Genomic DNA, 19,895 nt, shown 5'->3' on the forward strand with positions numbered 1-19,895 from the left:
TGTGGGAGGCGAGGTGATGTGGTTTAGTTGGGAAGGTGTGGGAAACTATCCAAGTTTTATTAATTGCTTGTTGGAACTATTTGTAGGATTCAAATAAGTGCCACGGAAGTACTATGTCGATGGGTTGAAAATTTGTAGGAATACATACCTAGAAGTTCCATCCATGTTCATGGAGGAGTTGGAGGATTCACATGAAATTAAAGTGGCAGAGAAGCTGAACCTGCACACGTGTAGACATGTTTTACGTAGCGATATGTGCATGGGAAGTGGCTTTGCGAGTTAAGCTATTAATTTGAGCATGTTAATTTGAAGGGGGTGCGCCATTCAGAGCTGATGGCAGCAAAGGAGTGACTGTTCCACGTCAAGAAGTCGCAGGATCCACCCACAGTTGGCAGCAAGGGTAGTGGAGGTAGTTGCTTAATATGAGGAAAATGAGATATGGGATAGTCGCAAGCAGAGACGCCCTTCTTTGCTAGAAATTCGGTTATGCTTCTGCCAGTTTCTCTTAAGTCTGTTCACATTTTCTCTGGGAATAAACAAGTCTTGGTACAAATTTTATGGCCATGCCATCTGTAACAGTTGGCAGACTATACAAAACTGGATTGTCTTCTCCAGAATTCTGGGAAAAGGTTGATCAGGGCTCTGTCTACAAGAATGCTGTGATCATTGGTTAAGTTCATTGTGTACTTCACCAAATGTTCTTCTAAAGGCATTGCAAGTCACACCTAGACAAAATACATGTGCAAATACATGGCCTATAACTGCATCTTTTACATCGACTGAAACCAAGAACTAAGTAGGGAACACCTTTATTGCAAATCCTGCCACAAAGCCCACAGCGTACTGCAGCCAACATCAAACATCAACTCAACGAGAGACAGATGTCTTGCCTCGATGAATGTCATATGTGCACTGTCTGCATTACAATCCTGATAAGCATAGGGCAGAATAGGTGTTGGGGTAATGCAATTTTGTAGCATATGTTGATTGTGAAGCAGTCCGAGACTACGACTTCATGCACTGCCGAACCAGTACAGCCTGCACGTCTGTGAGCCCTAGCTTTTGATGCTCAGCTTCAAAATTGGCTAGACTGCCACCACCACAGCAGTAGCCATTTAACCGGGCTGCAACGTGACTCTCCTTGAAATTCTTCAGACCTGCCTTCTTCAGACTTTCACAAAGAGCTGCATTGCGTCGAAGCAGGTACTTCTGGTGGTAACTGGGGGGAAAAGAGCATGTAAAATTAATTCAGCACTTTTAACTTTTATAGGTTCCACACACACACATCCTTGGAGCACAACAGTGAAAAGTGTGCTGTGCACCGATACAGAAGTTAAAGTTGAGCAATATACCTTAAAAGCATGGATATGTAGCTTGTGACATGTCAGACACATCCACCAATGTAAAAAACAGATACAGAACCATACATACTCTTCAGCATCATAAAATGTTCCAGCAGCCAAGATCTTCGTAGCAACTTGCTTGCCTAACTTGTTCTGGTATTTCTTCAAGCTCTCCTCAGCAGCAGCTTTCTGTTCCTTGTCATGGTAAAAAATAGCAGACATGTACTGTCGCTTGTGGCAGGCAGTTGGATCATGAAATCCCCAAAACATGTCCAGAAGAGTCTTGTAATCTGTCTTGGTAGGGTCATATTCCAGTTGAACAGTCTCTGTATGGTCACCACTGAAGGAGCAAAAGACAAACAATTTTACATCATGACAGGATCACCAAGAGCTGCAAGGAAGAGAGGGAAACTGAAGTTTCAAGGCGCTTCGAGTCTTTATTTATTCCAGATAGAGCACTTGGCAAAACAAAGGCAAAGTGCAACAACTTAGTGCTCTCTTCTATTAAGGACTGTAGATGTTACTAAAACTATTACATTAGAAAATGGTTTATTAAACATGAGATTTCTATAATTCTTAGTATTCCTTGAAAACCCTTAAAATGTTCAATCATGGTCATTCCACCACAACATGTGGACCCCCAATAAGGAAACCATGCCCACAGACTATTGTAGCAGTGGTAAGAAAAGACCTCGGTTGCTCTAGCTTGGTACAAGCTATCAGAACAAAAAACATTGCCAAGAACCATGTTTTCGCTGGAACATTTTAAATTTCATGGCTAACAGGAGTGAGCAGTACAGCCTTAATAGTGACGAACAAGCATTTTAATATTGTCAATTACATTACATATGTACAGGGTGGCCCACATAGCTGGACAGAACAACGGTAATGTTTGCTGTCGCTTAGAGATACTGATTATTTTCATTCTGCCTAATTAGATAATTAGTCAATCAACTTCTCAAACAATATAATTACATGACAAGTGTCAATGAGAGAATTGCAGAGCGATATGAACAACTCCCGATACAGCTTTTTGTTGCTCAAATGTGCCACATAAGCGTTTTTCCTAGGGTGAAAGAAGCCCGCGAATACACGTGAAGTGCCTTGAGCAGCCAGTCGCATGGCAATTTTGCGTGCATTTGCAGGCTCCTTTCAATGACAATGTGACACCAGCATTATGCTGATGAAGCTGTTTGCTAAAGGAAGTTTAGCAAGAATGTTTTCCAGCTGCGAAATATCAAGTATACTGCTAAATGGTACGTTCACCAAGCACCGATTTTGCAATGGAAATCAAAATATGTCATTGTGCCCACAGTATCTTTACCTGGGTTCTTCATTACTCTGGGCTCACTTGGACACCAATATTGCAGCTTTATGAGGCAAAGTGCAAAAGAACCTGGCTCAGTGGCTATGGCATTCTGCTGTTGAGCATAAAGTCACAGCAGCCACATTTCGATGGGCGCAAAATGCAAAAACTTGTGTACTTCGGTTTAGGTAGATATTAAAGAATCCCAGGCAATCGACATTAATCCAAAGCTCTCCACCAAGGCATCTTGCACAGCTCCAATGTTGCTTTGAGGTGTTTAACCCATGAATCAAGTTGTAAAGGAGAGTAGGCGGTTCAAAATGCTAGTGCATGGGCATTCACATATACCTTGTATATACTCGTGCAGATGTTGCAGAAAACATGACTTAAAGGAACACATTGAAAAGAAGTCCAGTTGTACTTTCCATGTTCCTAGTGACATTTTTATAGAAGCCAATCGTGAAAGAGGTGCTGGTGAGATTATAGTCGCCACTGGAGTCACTAAGTGCCTTTGGTTTGGCTTAGCTAGCTGGCATAGCCAAAACTGGCAGTGAAGTCTCTCATGAGTGTATGTAGAAAGCAAGGAGGCACCAGTGACAGTCATTTCTGCTTACCAAGAAAGATACCTGGTCACTATTTAATTTTAGCCCTCTCTAATGCAGGCTCCCATATGCATCCCTCCATGCTAAGGCATGTTGCACAACTTCAAGTTCACTTCATAGCACAAAGTGCCACCTACGCTCCAAACCCTTTGTGGCACACTCATGCTATGAATTTTTTATTCTTGAACAACTTCTTTTAAGCCCCACAGATAATAGAGTGGTGCAAGTATGCTTTCAATGATATATGACTGCACTCAATATCAGTACGGTCTACCAACCAACTCGTGGCTAGCATCAGTTCATGTCAATGCTGATGGGAGTTGCGAGCCATCTCTTCTTTAGCATGTTATATATAGGAGCGAGATCACACAAGCATCTCACTTTCCAAATGTTTGCTTGCGTTCACGTGAATGGCTGACACAGCGCTCTCATCAGTGGTCGTCCGCACAGTGAGGCAGGAGCACCGATTGACCACCACCTTCTCGGTGAAATAGGAATATTTGGAAAATTAAATGCTTGCGCGATCTCGCCCCTGGACTCCAGGAAAATGGTGCATTGGCAACCTACACGTAGTTTACAACATACACCCAAAATTACAATTAACTTTAGTATCCCTTTAACTGAACCACCATACATGCTTTGTGAAAGAAAATGACCAGAATTTACCAAATTTGAATAGTTTTATGCTTTTAAAAGGTCAAAGATAAGAAGTGCAGCCGAAGCGAAGCATTCGGCATTATTAAAAAAAAAAATAAAGAAAACATACATGCACTGGACCTTGCATAGTAGATGTCAATTTGAGCTATTAACTAGCAAAACCATTTTTGCATGCTACTGCTCAAGTAATGGAGAGAAGTCTGCTGTGTCACATGTTTTTGTTCATAAGGCATGTAATACCACAAAAGAGAAAAACTTAATGGCAATATCTGTTCCCATTGATGGAACAGCTGCGCCAAATTACGCCACGAGACCCTCTGTGCCACCCTGCCCCAATATAGCATTTTAGTGGAATATTGCCATCTAGCCTGCGGTAAGTAAGAATAAATTCATGCTGCTACAGCTATTACAACTGAAACCAGAATGTAAAGCATGCTGTCATCATCATCCTGGAGATCAGAGGAACGGCTATAGCCACAGATATTGCCAACGCTGTCGGTCCTCTGTTTGCTGCTTTCGCTCCTTAGATGCATTTCTGTTCGGTGGAGGTTCCTTTGCACTCTTGTTGTGTGGTCTTGTTTGGGCTGCAGTTCTGTATTTCTCGTATTCGTGTGGCCTGGAGCTCACTCAAGAAGGCTGTTGGATCAAAAAGAAGCCTTGGATAATATCCGGTGGTGCAATTATTTAGCACGGTTGATGTTCCCTTCGTGCCAATTTAGAATTACCATGGAACATGCATACTCAATTGCTGGCACATAATTTGCTATTAGTGGGATCTAACCTGCAACCCTCCAAAATCAGAGTGAAGAGCTTTCAGATGATCCAATGCACAATTATGCAGAAGGTATTCTGCATGTTGCAAGTAAAGAAGCCTTCATAGGTCTTCCTTGTAACTTTAGGTGTACATTCAGGTTCTGTAGGGTATGGTCTTCCTTTCAAGACCTTGTTCCACAATCATTTTTTACATACGTGAAGCGGGGGAAACATACAAACGCCTGTTGCAAGTCAAAATGGTAGAAATGGCTTTATACTGCGATATACACCCAGGCAAAGCCTTTCTATTAAAAATAATGAAACTAGTTTTGTAATTTGCATCCTGATTACTGCAATGATCCACATAAAATCAGCTCCATTATATTTATGTATGAATTCAAATAATATTCTGGCCATATGGTGTACAGATGCACATTCAATACTGTGCCAAAAATGCTTATCACTGCACCAAATCAGTTTTTTTTGGCATGCGCCATGGTCTGTGCCCAAAGGTGAAATGGCTGTTCCACCACTTTCTATACAGATCACAAATATGTCTTTGCATTATGTCTGTCCATCTGTTATATACACATACAAAAAAGAGATTTATACAGTACCAGTGGCACCCACGACGATAATGGAAGAGAAAATAGCCTAGAGGAATTCGAAATCCCGAAGGTAACGCCGGAAGAAGTAAAGAAAGCCTTAGGAGATATGCAAAGGGGGAAGGCAGCTGGGGAGGATCAGGTAACAGCAGATTTGTTGAAGGATGGTGGACAGATTGTTCTAGAGAAACTGGCCACCCTGTATACGCAATGCCTCATGACCTCGAGCGTACCGGAATCTTGGAAGAACGCTAACATAATCCTAATCCATAAGAAAGGGGACGCCAAAGACTTGAAAAATTATAGACCGATCAGCTTACTGTCCGTTGCCTACAAAGTATTTACTAAGGTAATTGCAAATAGAATCAGGAACACCTTAGACTTCTGTCAACCAAAGGACCAGGCAGGATTCCGTAAAGGCTACTCAACAATAGACCATATTCACACTATCAATCAAGTGATAGAGAAATGTGCAGAATATAACCAACCCTTATATATAGCTTTCATTGATTACGAGAAAGCGTTTGATTCAGTCGAAACCTCAGCAGTCATGGAGGCATTACGGAATCAGGGTGTAGATGAGCCATATGTAAAAATACTGGAAGATATCTACAGCGGCTCCACAGCCACCGTAGTCCTCCATAAAGCAAGCAACAAAATCCCAATAAAGAAAGGCGTCAGGCAGGGAGATACGATATCTCCAATGCTATTCACAGCGTGTTTACAGGAGGTATTCAGAGACCTGGATTGGGAAGAATTGGGGATAAAAGTTAATGGAGAATACCTTAGTAACTTGCGATTCGCTGATGATATTGACTTGAGTAGTAACTCAGGGGACCAATTGCAATGCATGCTCACTGACCTGGAGAGGCAAAGCAGAAGAGTGGGTCTAAAAATTAATATGCAGAAAACTAAAGTAATGCTTAACAGTCTCGGGAGAGAACAGCAATTTACAATAGGCAGCGAAGCACTGGAAGTCGTAAGGGAATACATCTACTTAGGGCAGGTAGTGACGGCGGATCCGGATCATGAGACGGAAATAATCAGAAGAATAAGAATGGGCTGGAGTGCGTTTGGCAGGCAGTCCCAAATCATGAACAGCAGGTTTCCGTTATCCCTCAAGAGAAAAGTATATAATAGCTGTGTCTTACCAGTACTCACCTACGGGGCAGAAACCTGGAGGCTTACGAAAAGGGTTCTACTCAAATTGAGGACGACACAACGAGCTATGGAAAGAAGAATGATAGGTGTAACGTTAAGGGATAAGAAAAGAGCAGATTGGGTGAGGGAACAAACGCGAGTTAATGACATCTTAGTTGAAATCAAGAAAAAGAAATGGGCATGGGCAGGACATGTAATGAGGAGGGAAGATAACCAATGGTCATTAAGGGTTACGGACTGGATCCCAAGGGAAGGGAAGCATAGCAGGGGGCGGCAGAAAGTTAGGTGGGCGGATGAGATTAAGAAGTTTGCAGGGACGGCATGGCCACAATTAGTACATGACCAGGGTTGTTGGAGAAGTATGGGAGAGGCCTTTGCCCTGCAGTGGGCGTAACCAGGCTGATGATGATGATGATGATGACAAAAAAAAGCCCCTTGTTTTAGATAAGAAAATCATTTTCTCTAAATGCACTCAGCTACAAACCATGTTTTCTAACCATGATACTACACACCATGGCAGTTCCGATGACATGACTGAATAATGGAAGCGCATTATTCAGCTCAAAGCATGTGCGGTGAGGCAATGAGACACACAATTTTGCACATAATTCGCAGAGTAACAGTGAGAAGGCATATGCTATATGAGGTATGCCACATTGTGCATGCTTCGCTGAAGAGTAAACCTCGGACATTGCGAGCTTTGAAACACAATAATGAAAAGGTAGATTTCTTTGTATGCAGTACAATTCCTTGTGTGATGAATAACAAACTTGAAACATTTGCCAGAGAAAATATCAATGAACCAGCAGTCCCTGTACACCATAATATGGTCTCAACACATTGTAAATGATGCATATGTGGTGTATGTAAATGCATTTATCAGAGGAAGCGTAGGTTCCTTTTGGCTCTCACTATTACATGTCGTTCAATTTAAACAGCCAAGGTTCTCTTAGACATGGTGTCAAGACATTGTAAATGATACGAATGGGGTGTGTGTAAAACCATTTATAAGAGGAAATGTAGGTTCCCTTCAGCTATTGCCATTACATCTGGTTTACTCTGACTACATAAGTCTCATAGATTTTTTTTTTTCTAAATGAACCTTGTTTTTTGCTAGCCAGTCTCGCATCAGATGGTTGGTAGGCATCACGCCATGACAGAACACAACAAAGGGCTCGTATAGCACAGAATTGACCCACAAAATAATGCCAGTGAGCACTCCAGTGTTTTGCGCAATAGAACAATAACCACGACATACAACTTTTGCATAATGTTGGCTTAGGTATATTATGAAACACACAACCCTCTTAATGGAACAGCGCATGATACTCAACCACATTGATTAAAAAAAAATTCTTCTCTTAGCTCCCTATAAATGGCCCTTTGGGTATCTACCCATTCTTTGCCAATCCTCCAGAATGGATATTCACCACTGTTACACAAGGCATTTGAAGCCTTGAATGTATTTACATATGTGTCATACTTCTCCAAGCATATGGCTCTCATAACCATTCTTTCCCCATTGCCTTTGTCCTCGTGAAATCGCCGCATCGATGTCTTACAATGTGCATTCACCTGAGCTTGTGCTTGCATTTTGGCATAGCATTGAACGGTGTAGCACATAAACACAAACATCTTATAAGGCTATACATGTTGCATAGGATGAAAATAAATACAATTGTATGCATCGCATTTACATTGTACAGCATTTAACCGCTTCGCTCCACATTGATTCCAACATGTGCGTTGGATATGCATACTTTTTTCTCAAAAGGCAGCGCTCTAGCAGGCTAGATAGTTTATATTTGTCACCTTAACTAAGCAGATAAGACCGTCGCGATTCCATTTAGCGATTCCAAGACCAGACCGATGCCATTCTGCGATTCGCTTACAGGCTTCGGTAGGTTGGGTCCTTCGTAGTTCCACCAGTGTACCCGACGCGGGTGCGAACCACCCCCGGGGCGCAGCCGTACTGCGCCTCGGGGAACCAGAATCATGATAGTGCAAAGGTAGCTTTCTTGACTGGCACGTTTGGTTCGTAGAGCGGCATCTGCAATAGAACAGCACATGAGACACACATGGAACCAGTCATTTGTTAACGAGATCGTAGGTCCATGGAATCAATTTTGCGAGGTTATGGCCACGAAAATGTAATACGGGCTGAAATGAGCAAATATCATGCGAAGCACTTTTTTAAAAGTATTTCCTACCTCATGACACGAATGCACCTCGCCCATTAGTGAGAAATCCAGCTTCCACGCACAGAAAAAAATAATAAACGAACGCGACTGCGTATGAGCCAAGGCTAAAACGACCAGATTCCTACAGCCAAGGCAAGTTTGGCAACAGAAACTGCCAACTCGCGTTACGCCTACGCTACGGCGCCGAAACAGCGGGCATACATACCTCGCTGAGCCGCGCAGAAACAAGGAACAACTGCCGAATAGGGACGAACGGAAAACGCATCAGGAAGGAACTGCCTTATCGGCACATATGTGTTTACGTTGCCGACGGACTCTACGTCACAGCCAGTGGGTAGTTCACTTTCACTCCGGATACGAAAACGACAAGGCCGCAGCCATAGTTTCATATTAGTATTTATTTAGAAACTCTATGGTTGCAGCCAACCGCAGCTTTCTCGCACAGCTCGTACTACCACACTACCTTGCTCGGTTGCAGCAAACGCTATGGATCGCAGGGCAGCAGCCCAATGAGCAGCCGGCCGAGGTGCTAGGCCAGTCACAGAACACCTATACAAAATGGCCAGCTAGCTAGGCCGCTAGACGACTGTGGCGTCTGCGCCTGCATGCGCAAGTGTCGGCGGTTTCGTCATATGGTTCGTCGTCTTTTTTTCCAGTCATCATAACTTATTTGATGGACAGCCCACGCACGTTTTTCTGCTGGTTACGTCGCGACCTCGTCACGATTAAACACGGTCTAGGTGTCATGCAGCACGCAAATAGATCAGTTTTTTTTATTTCTTCGTCTTATTATTTACAATTTGTTTTAAAGAATGATGTATGAAACGTTTAAATTACCCACTGTGTAATCCTGGTAAGCTACGCCAATTGGCTACGCACGCAACGGTCCTGAATATTTCGCTGAGCGTGTTCGAAAAAAGCCTTTGCGCTCACCGCTGCACTGTTCTTGCTCAAATTTTACAGAACGATCGCATTTTGGCGTCGACTTCGTTTAGTATAACACTTTTCACAGTTAATTGCCTGGTTAAAAAAGTTGCAAATTTGCCTGCGCTTATGGGAATGCGAGCTGCTGCCGCGACGGCACAAGCATAAACTTGTTTCGCTGCCTGCCGTCAGCTGCAGAAAGAGTTTCAGCTAGGGCTGCCGCGTGTTTCCCGCTCCTGTAACAGGCGACTGCCCTCCCTGAAACGCTGCTTTCTGCAGCTGACGGCAGGCGACGACACAAGTTTATTCCTACGCCGTCACGGAAGCAGCTTGTATCCCCATAAGCGCGGGCAAAATCTTTTTTAGAACGCGCTCAGCGAAATATTCAGAACCCTCTATGCTATACTCTCATGCATACGAGGCGTCTGCATCATGGATTGAGTGGTTTTAATGAAAGATTGAATTGAGTTCTGTTTCAAACATATATAAAGGCGACAGAGAACTTTCGTTTTCCTTCGTGATTTCCCGTTAGACTGCAATGTAAGTGAAAGAGTGTGGTGCTTGAACGGTGTTTTAGCCCACAGAATTCTACCTGACGAACGTTAATTCAAATAACAAGTTGCACGTGTTTTGTCATTGTGTTCATGACATAACTACAACTGAGATTGAGCCCTTCCTGCGACTTACATAGGTTGCGTTTTTTCAGTAAATATGGACCCGTTTTAGCGATTATCCATGTAATATTCGCGATTACCCATGTAATATTCGCATATGGCAGATACAGACGTCTGCGAATCAGACGCATTCATGGTATCGAGTGCGCAGGTAACATCACTGCCTTATTTGTCTTATGTCCAATTGGAAACCAAATACACCATTTTAGTCTGCTGTTTAATACATGGCGTCACTTCGACAGCTACACTACAACTGTACAATTATATGAAACTGGAACGACAATGTACGGATCCATAAAGAGACAGCGAAACAAATTTGTCGTCTGCTCTCAGCCGTCCAACGTGCGATTGGGCAGATTTTCTCGTGACGTAACATGACTTCCGACACGATTTGTTGAGCAAGTGGGGTATGGCATCTCGGGGCATCTCTTTTCATCCTTCCTTTACGAACGCAGAAACATACGTTTGTTGATATTTCAGCTCGGCAACCATGTCCGTGTTATGGCATGAATGTCGAAGATGCCCTTTTTATCATAGTATGAGCCAATTGTGAAAAGATCAAACGTTATAGCCTACTAGAACAACAGCAAGGTTTGTGCGCGTCATTTTTTTCTCTAGTCCGTGAGGTATTTCGATGCATGCACATTGGTCTTCGCCTGCACTGCTGCACCTGTTTCGTCTGTGCGCTGATATTGTCCCTCCACTGTATTTGTTTGTTTGTTTTTTAGCATATAGATCACGTTATTTCTCATAGGTCATGTCGGTGTAATGAGAATTCTTTACAGGATTTCCCCTCGAGCGACTGCATACGTTGTAAGCGTATTGCTGCTTTAACTTTGTTTTTAATCTACTGGCATGGTTGCCCGCTCGAGTATTATAAACAAAACTTAGAGCACCGCTTGTGCTCGTTGGCTTTCACATGTTTTTAGTCGAAGAAGCCTTGCACCACTTGAGAAGAAGCGTGTCTTGATTTGTTTCTGCTAGTTTGCACTGCTTGTTACTCGTAAACGGCGTCGTGTGTTCTTCGCCTTGGGGTTGTCGCTGCTTTAGCTGCGATGGTCGCGTACGTCGAAACGCTGCCACGGGCTTGCTTTCATCCCAACTTATCACTATGAAAAGCGGAAGCATAGCGCGTGTACTGTGTCTTCGTCGTTTTGACAGTTTCGTTTCTGTTTAATGCTAGAGATGACTTTATTGTGATATATGGAACTACTGTGATCGATTAGAATAGAGCGTAGTGGTAAATCGATGAAGGCCATGTTGTGTGGGCCAGCTGATGTGTGCTGACCGTGTTTCGGTTAATGGTCCGATGACAACGTAAAGTAACCGCACCTCTGAAGTACATCATGGAACTGTGTAACTAACCGGATGCGTTTGTAGTTGGGATTCAATTTTTTACCTGGCGGCACCCACCTTTTCTTTTTTATCGTAATCTAACTACGTGTGTAATGTGATGCTTTTACGAAAGAACGAATGTTTTTAGTGATTAATCGTGGAATTGACGCCCGACTTCTGTATGTAAACAGACACTGTATGCATAAAACAAAATCTTGGCATTAAGTTGTGCAGCTGTTCTTTAACCACCCATTTTATTTACTACCCAGATCTGAACTTTCAACGGATCGGTACTACTGAGTATTTATTTTCAGACAACTTATAAAGCTCGCAAGTCGGGTTCTTTAAAGGAGAGAGAGAGAGAGGTGCTTGAACTCATTACAGAACTGAGGAAATAGCTGTTTTTATTAACTGCATAACTCTCAGTGCCTTGAACTTGCATATTGGACTTAAGCCCATGTACATAAGCAAATGTACACCCTTTGAGGCGTATATTTGCCACACAATGATCGTCATCTGCCTTGCTTGCGTTTCCTCTCTTGGAAACTCTGCGCTCGCTACTTTCCTGTCGAGAATGCTGTGTGAAGCTGATAACGCGCAAGCCGTTCGTGACTAGGAACTACCGGGCTCGCAGCGTTAAAGAAAGGAAATGCGTGCAAGACACACTCTTAGGCAAAGTTACACCCTTTGGAGTGCCCCTCCTGCCACACAACGATAATCGTCATTTGCCTTGATGCGTTTCCTTTCTTGAAAACGCCGCGCCCACTACTTTCCTGTCGGGAATACTATCATACTGATAACGCGCATGCCGTTCGTTACTGGAAAGTACCGGGCTCGCAGCGTTAAAGAAAGGAAACGCATCAAGGCAGATGACGATTATCGTTGTGTGGCAGAAGGGGCACTCCAAAGGGTGTAATTTTGCCTAACAGTGCAGGTGACTATTATTGTTGTGTGGCAAAATGCGACCCAAAAGGTGTAAACTTTTTTAGAGTGTTAACATGGTTGCACCCTTTGGGGTGTGGGTGTATATTTGTTCCACAACAGTAATCGTCCCTCTTTGAAGCAGTAACTTAGCGCGAATAAAACCACGGAAACAAGAAAGACGGACAAGGACAAGCGCTACTCAGCGTGATTAGCGCTTGTGAGTAGCGCTTGTCCTTGTCCGTCTTTCTTGTTTCCGTGGTTTTACTCGCGCTAAGTTACTACTTCAAATATGGACGACCAACTAGCCCAACAGTCAACTCTTCCAGTAATCATCATCTGCCTTGCTTGCGTTTCCTTTCTTGGAAACTCGGCACTCGCTACTTTCCAGTCGAGAATGCTGTGTCACACTGATAACGCACAGGCCGTTCGTGACTGGGAACTACCGGGCTCGCAGCGTCAAAGAAAGGAAACGCGGGCAAGACAGATGACGATAATTCACTCTAAAAACAATTGCACCCTTTGGGCCACGCAACGATAATCATCACCTGTCTTGCCGCATTTCCTTTCTTTAACGCTGCGAGCCCGGTACTTCCAAGTCGCGAACGGCATGCGCGTTATCAGCATGACAGAGCATTCTCCACAGGACAGTAACGACCGCAGCGCTTTCAAGAAAGGAAATGCGGGCAAGACAGATGACAATTGTTGCGGGGCAAACATACTCCTCAAAGAGTGTAAACATTTTTAGAGTTGTTGTGCGACAAGATAAGCCCCAAAGAGCATAATTTTTTTTAGGAGTGTACAGTCTAAAAACAGTTGCACCCTTTGGGGTGTATATTTGCCACACAACAATAATCGTCATCTGCCTTGCTTGCACATTCTAAAAACAGTAGCACCCTTTGGGATGTATATTTGCCACACAACAATAATTGTCATCTGTCTTGCTTGCGTTTCCTTTCTTGAAAACTCTGTGCTCACTACTTTCCTGTTGAGAATGCTATGTCACCCTGATAACATGCATGCAGTTCGTGACTTGTAAGTACTGGGCAGGCAGCTTAAAGAAGGGAAATGCGGGCAATACAGATGACAATTATTGTTGTGGCACAAGATTATTGTTGTGGCACACAAAATTACGCGACTTGTCACAACACTTTATTTTTGCACTTTAATTATGATATTTGAACACCGAGTTTGGTGCAGCAAAGTATGTTCCCATGAAGGTTCCACAAGCCTCAAGTCACGTTCTTCGGTGTTCCTACCATGAAGCAATCCTATTTTGACTAGTGCTGCTTTCTGGTGTTTGTTTTCAACTCGTATCAACGTTCAACATGCACTGACATTTGCGTATGACAGCGTGGTGTTGACCTGGCTTACTTGGATTGGTGGTATCATCTTGAGGCATCCCTAAAAAGCAGATAGTTTACTGTGCCAGTGATATGACATGTTCCTGTTGTGCTTTGAGTTTTGTATGGATTACTTGTTGACCTGATTTAGTAACTAGCCCTCAGATCAATGCAGAGAGTGGCATCATATTGAACATCACATTGCATTCTTGCTGCTGTGTTGACCGGTCTTCTGTACCATATGAGGATAAACTCAATACACAGGAGAATGTTTCTAGCCTACTGTTGCAGAATTGTACACTGACTGGAACCATTTCTTGGTGTTGCTTTGGTCAGAAGCATTATGTTTTCGTGAACACAGACATCCTTGCAAAATTTGAGGCTTGCACAAGAAGGGATATCATTTTGCCATGGTTGTTTTTCAAAACAATTGTTAATGTTGCCATTTACAGGTTGTGCGTCGTCGGGGCTGTGGCATGGCTTGGCACAAGTGTGGTGCATGTGGAAAGCGCTTTGCTTTTCTCAAGAGCCTGGAAGAACACCAGCGCACACACTCCACAGGCAGCCCTCCTCCTGAAGCCTTTGAGTGTGAGCTGTGTGCACTCAAGTTCAGTGTTCTTTCTGAGTATCGATCCCACACCAGCCAGCACCACTGTGGCCAGACATCACCAGATGGCTGCGCAGCTGGGGATCGGTCATATGCACTTGACGAGGAGGACACCGATGGTCAGTACTCAGAGACACCGCTGAAAGGCTTTGAATGCCAAGGATGCACCAAGAAGTTTGCCACAGCATTTTCGCGTGAGCGGCACTATCAGCGCAAGCATGCCACCACACCATGTTCCCAGGAGCGACGCCGCTACCACATCAAAGACTACAAGGTTGGCCGTAGCCTTGTCATTGCAAGAACAGTACGGTAGCATGGTTGGCTCGTGTTGCATCACCTCAAGTGTCGTAATTGAAGCAGTCTTGTTCCAGCTATGTGTCAGAGGTACACAAAATGCGAAGGAAAATGGGACGTTCATTTTGTGTGCTGGCAGAGCATTTGACAGAAAAGCTCAATTTTTCAGGCATATTTTCGCTACCCTTGTCTGCTTTTAAAGCTGCTTGATAATTCTACCTATTTTTGATGCAGATAAATATTTGAATTTGAGGAAAGCACCTCCTAACAAACCTTACGGGGTTGTCTTTATGAGAAATTTGCAGGCCACTGTGCATTTGACCAGAACTCTGTGTAATGTAATGCAGTTTCTGTAGCATTCTTGGAGCTACAGAGCTTGAAAGAGGGAAAAGGACCATGCTTAACCTCTGCAAAGTTTTGAAGCATCTAGAATGCTGCAGGAGGCTCACACGTTGCTTTTGCTGCCATTGCAGTCATGTATTAAGAGGAAGCTTTAGCTCGGGCCCAACTCTGATGCGGCCTACTCAAATACATGTAAAATGCAAAAATGTTTTTGTGAGATAACCCCTGGACCGATATTAATGAAATTTGTTGCATTTGAGAGAGAAACTTAAATTCTAGTGACTGTTGGAAGCAGAATTTCGATTTAGGGCCTGAATTTTATTAAAAATATTTTCAAATATTCGAAAGCTTGAAAGAAATAGAAGCACGAAGTTTACAAATTAATAGCCTTGCATCAAGAACAGATATCGCGGTTCTGTAAACGGCATTCATTAGATCATTCAAAGCAGAGAAATTCTATATGTCAATTTATATTTTACGTGAATTTGTTACGTTATCTACAGGGGTTCTGCAAAAGTTGTATTTCCATATTACTAAATTTTTTTCAGATTCATCTGTAACATATCAATTTTGTCCGCTCTAGATGTACTATCAGATGCAATTCACAGAATTGTGATATCGTTTTTCATTGCTGAATTAGAGTTTTAAACTTGATAGTGTTGTTTTCTGAAAATTTTCGATTTTTGCAAATTTTTAATAAAAAATTGATGACCTAAATAAAAAATTTGAAACAAACAGTCACTAGATTTCAAATTTTTCTTTTAAATGCAACAAACTTCGCCAAATTTGGTGCACTGGTTGCCGAGAAAAGCTAATTCTCCTTTTACATGTATTTAGATAGGAGCACTTAAGCCAAAGCTTCCTCTTAAGTACCCTGCGCACTTGTGACCGTGGCTGTACAATGGACCATGCTGCAGTTACTGTAGCTTCAAATGTGCAGCTCATATTGGTGTTATTGCATGGTTTCTCATTACATACTTGCTGTTTGTCACGCACTTCAGTGTGCCCCCAGTTTTGTTTAGTAATTGTATCAAACTTCACAGCAAGCAGCTTTTATAAAGTATCACATGAAAATAACTTTATATCGTAAGTGCATGTAAGTAGCTTGGCTACATTAATAATGAATCAGTATGACATTGTTTTGTTTTAATTCTTTGTAGCTATGAATGGTTCACTTGTCTGTTTAATCTTTTTGTTGCATTGCACCGATGCCATGTCTTTTCACTGCTGCTTTGTATTCGTGTGAAAGGAAAAGAGATTGAGAAAGCTGAGTGTAAGCAATTGGCTAAACATTTGTGCTGAACAAATATTTGTTGTCTTCACTTTTAAAGTTCATACTGTGAACAGTTATGGTAATACATTTTGTATTGTGTGTCTTGGTTCTTCAATGTGCATGTTCCATAACCCTAGGATCTTTTTTGTTGTGCCGATGTGGCCCCTGAGAAAATATAGTGTACTAGGCAGTGTGTTACTGAACTGTGCTATAGGTTCTCCTGAGCTATATCGTACAGTGTAGGTATGTGCACATTGAGTCTTTGCCAGTACAGGTCAAAGGGCATGTGCATAGCAGAATTAATGGTAAATGCTCAAATGTGCACACTTTCTTTTTTTTTTTTAACTGCTGCATAGGAGGACAAGAAAGGAGCTCAGGTCCACAAGCACAGTGGACATCTGTGAAGCCATATTTTTGAATATGCTGAACTTTGTGGGAATATTTGGTTGGTTTCCTACCAACACTAAAGATTAGTGGAAGAGAACCAGGGGTCAGTGACATTCACAGCAATCTTCGTTCATGACACTGTCACTGGCCGACTGCCTTCACTCTCATGATCATGTTTATCATGTTCACTATCATGATAAATCAGCACATTTGCTCCAGCATACAAACAACTGAATATATGAGCCCAGTTCTCTTGCACTTTCTAATAATACGAAACTTTTGCTGTGATGACAGGGGCAAGAAGTGACTGTGGTTGCAAGAGCAGCCCATACAAGAACCTGCTGTCTCTTAAAAAGCAGTTGTGAGAATTTCCCCCAAAATCAAAAGCAGCATTAAGTGAAAAAGATGCTAGCTTATAAAGTCCATGGGGGGCCCTGATAAGCTGCTGCTAATGATAGCAAGCTGTCATTAAGCCAGTACTATTGCCTTGGGATGCTGTTTCAAATTCATCAGCATAGTTTTCTTAGCTGTATCAAAGGCACTGAAAAATTTATGAACACAAGAAACGTCATGTTTCTGCTGTGGCAGTTAAATTATTTGTACAGCAAATCAATGATCATTAAGAAATGTTGAAGCAGATATATTGTCTAGGCTAGCCATATAGGTCTACTGTCTAGATGCCTGCTTGTGAATTTGTACATGTGACCATGAACTTTTTTTCTTTTGCACCCCCCATTTTTGTAATATTACCAACTTAATGTTTTTAAATAAGTTTGGTGATTTTGGTGCCTTGAGAATGGCAGCTGATAGCACAGTGTAAAAGCAACTTTTAAGCAAACCAAAAAAAACACTTCTCTGCTTGTATTCGGGACATTGAATGTACAATACACAAGAGCAGCTAGAGACCATTACACTGTGAAAAAAAAAAAGACAACTAGCATGTCTTCAGTTATTGCTATCCCTTTTTTTACTGCATTTTTAAATCAAAGCTTGGTTTTGAAATAATGTGAGTACATTGTTGATACTGCTTATTTTTGGTTTCAGCTGTCTTGTGCAAGTGCAAGAGAGGGAGTGTTTAAGCTGAGGTTTGAGGACATCTTGATTGACAGCAAAACATATATCTAAAGGTATATTGTAAACTTCAAAAAATGGTATGCAAGGCAGACTGATAAATATTTTGCCATTGGTTTATATATATATGTGAGCCACTGATATCTATTTTTTGAAAAGAATGTTGAAGTACTTTTATGTCATGTTCAAAAAGCTTCTTGTGCATCTTTTTCATGAGGTGGACGAACAGTGCACTGCCACTGGCCAATTGTTAAATTCTGTGAATACAACCCCTTATTTTCCGGTTAAGTGAATTGGCATGAATTGGTGCATGAGTATACGTATGGCATAATAGCCTTACTACCAGAAAAATGTCTCCAGTGTTGTGTGGGGACATCACCCTTGAGTAGACAAAAAAAAAAAAAAACATTAGCTGTGTTCTTAGCTATATCATTATACAGATGTGCACCCAAAATATTTGCACGAAACTATAATTTTGTTTTACAACAGCTGCACCCCTGGATTGGAAAAAAATCCTTAACCACTACAAGCTACAGTTTGCTGCTTTGGTATAGTTTTATTCACTTGAATACTGTCTTGAAAGAAATGAAATGCTTTTTATTTGTTTTGTACAAAATGTAATTTTCCATTTCACTTGCCTGAATAACATATTTTAGAAACATATCATGCTGCTGATTATTGAACAGTGCATCGCATATCCCAGTAACAGCAGTCAGGTTTCAAGTGTTGAAATGAAAAACAGTCCAATATTACGATCTATGCTGAAGAGCTGAAAATGATCTGGATGAACAATGTGGGCACTAGTTGGAGTCGGCTGGTGCAGGACAGGGGTAATTGGAAATCGCAGGGAGAGGCCTTCGTCCTGCAGTGGACATAAAACAGGATGATGATGATGATGATCATGATGATGATGATGAATAACTGTACAATTTTCTGCTCTTGTTCTTGTCCTTTGTCTCAGTCCAGATGTTGCTTCAAGGTAGCAAACTTAATAATTTGTATTATTATAAACTGATATAGCCATGTGGCCGTTGTTGAAACAGGTGCAAGCAATGAAATATTAATGTGCAATTTTCACTATAATTAACACTTAATATTTGCTTGCCATAGCACTGAGAGTAGAATTCAGTATGGAATGGTTGTTCTGTTTATCATGGCAGCCAATATAGCATGACAGGGATTCTGCATGCTGAGATTGCTTTTTAAACAGGCTGCACAACACTTTGTTCGCAAGTATGTCATTTCCAGCTGTCTCCTCACAACTACATTCATTGATAAATTGTTAATGCCATGGTACTTTGGCCTATTGGCACCCTTGCCTTTCAGTAATATTTTTCTGAGCTCTCTTGAGGAGATGCCTCTTTAACTTATAAGTTAATCAAATGACAAAACAGTCCAATTTTAATTCCTGTGCTACACGAGTTGAAAGCAAGGCAGCAATGTTACAAATGTAACTAATCATATAAAATGTAGTGAGTGTGAGCAGTAAACTTAGTACGTTAATCACTTGCTTTGCAATTTTTGACAGTGCTGTTTTATGACTTTTGAGAGTTGCGCTTTGCTTTTCTAATACACCCAGTTTGGATAACCTATTTTTCATCTACTCAACTGGTTATTCAAGCTCACTTTTTGCATTCTGATGTGATGTTAAGACTGAATATGGTGGCTCACAAAAAAAAAAATGAACCTTGCCATGGCCGGGCAAAGTGGTGGCAAAAATGTGGGAAGGTAGCAGCAGTTTTTTAAAAGCAGTTTCTTCTTTCTTGTTTTTTTTAATGGCTAATGTGCTGTCAACGAAATAAGTGCTCAAGTCTGCAACTGATTTTCAACTTTTGTTTGTGCAATGCTGTGTTGTCTTGCTTACATATATATATATTTCAAATGACTTGGATTCTCCCACATGTCCAGCAACTTGTCACATGATGTCTCATAGCCCCAATCTTAATAATATTCTGCGTCTAAGTTGATCTTGCGTGAAATTCTGCTTCTTAAATTCCTTTTGTAGCCGCTTCGAGAAGCTGAAGGCAGCAAATAAGGGAGCTGTATATAATGTGTGTGCACATCTTCGGTATTGCAAGAGCGCAGGTGCATGACAA

General features: G+C 41.9%; 2 protein-coding genes across 2 annotated transcripts; one reads left to right on the plus strand and one right to left on the minus strand.

Moving 5' to 3' along the window:
* Positions 1–793: 793 nt before the first annotated feature.
* Positions 794–8,827, minus strand: LOC142588799 (peptide methionine sulfoxide reductase-like). The gene is made up of 4 exons (XM_075700621.1): positions 8,638–8,827; positions 8,295–8,477; positions 1,432–1,683; positions 794–1,219 (listed from the first exon to the last, which is right to left on the minus strand). Exons 1-4 carry the CDS (start codon positions 8,640–8,642, stop codon positions 1,006–1,008), a joined length of 654 nt encoding a protein of 217 aa, XP_075556736.1. The 5' UTR covers positions 8,643–8,827; the 3' UTR covers positions 794–1,005.
* Positions 8,828–9,905: 1,078 nt separating this feature from the next.
* On the plus strand, positions 9,906–16,448 carry LOC142588809 (uncharacterized). Its single transcript, XM_075700630.1, has 2 exons — positions 9,906–10,817; positions 14,278–16,448. Exon 2 carries the CDS (start codon positions 14,302–14,304, stop codon positions 14,743–14,745), a length of 444 nt encoding a protein of 147 aa, XP_075556745.1. The 5' UTR covers positions 9,906–10,817; positions 14,278–14,301; the 3' UTR covers positions 14,746–16,448.
* Positions 16,449–19,895: the final 3,447 nt, after the last annotated feature.

This window comes from Dermacentor variabilis, chromosome 1 (genome assembly GCF_050947875.1).
Source record: "Dermacentor variabilis isolate Ectoservices chromosome 1, ASM5094787v1, whole genome shotgun sequence".
Classification (NCBI taxonomy): domain Eukaryota; kingdom Metazoa; phylum Arthropoda; class Arachnida; order Ixodida; family Ixodidae; genus Dermacentor; species Dermacentor variabilis.

Bases quoted from the DNA above. Each gene is read 5' to 3' on its own strand.
- LOC142588809 (XM_075700630.1), top strand. From the start codon at position 14,302: ATGGCTTGGCACAAGTGTGGTGCATGTGGAAAGCGCTTTGCTTTTCTC.
- LOC142588799 (XM_075700621.1), bottom strand. The intron at 1,684-8,294 runs GTCTGGTCTTGG...TTGCTCCTTCAG, and splicing joins CGAATCGCAGAATGGCATCG to TGGTGACCATACAGAGACTG. The intron at 1,220-1,431 runs GTATGTATGGTT...TTTTCCCCCCAG, and splicing joins ACATTTTATGATGCTGAAGA to TTACCACCAGAAGTACCTGC.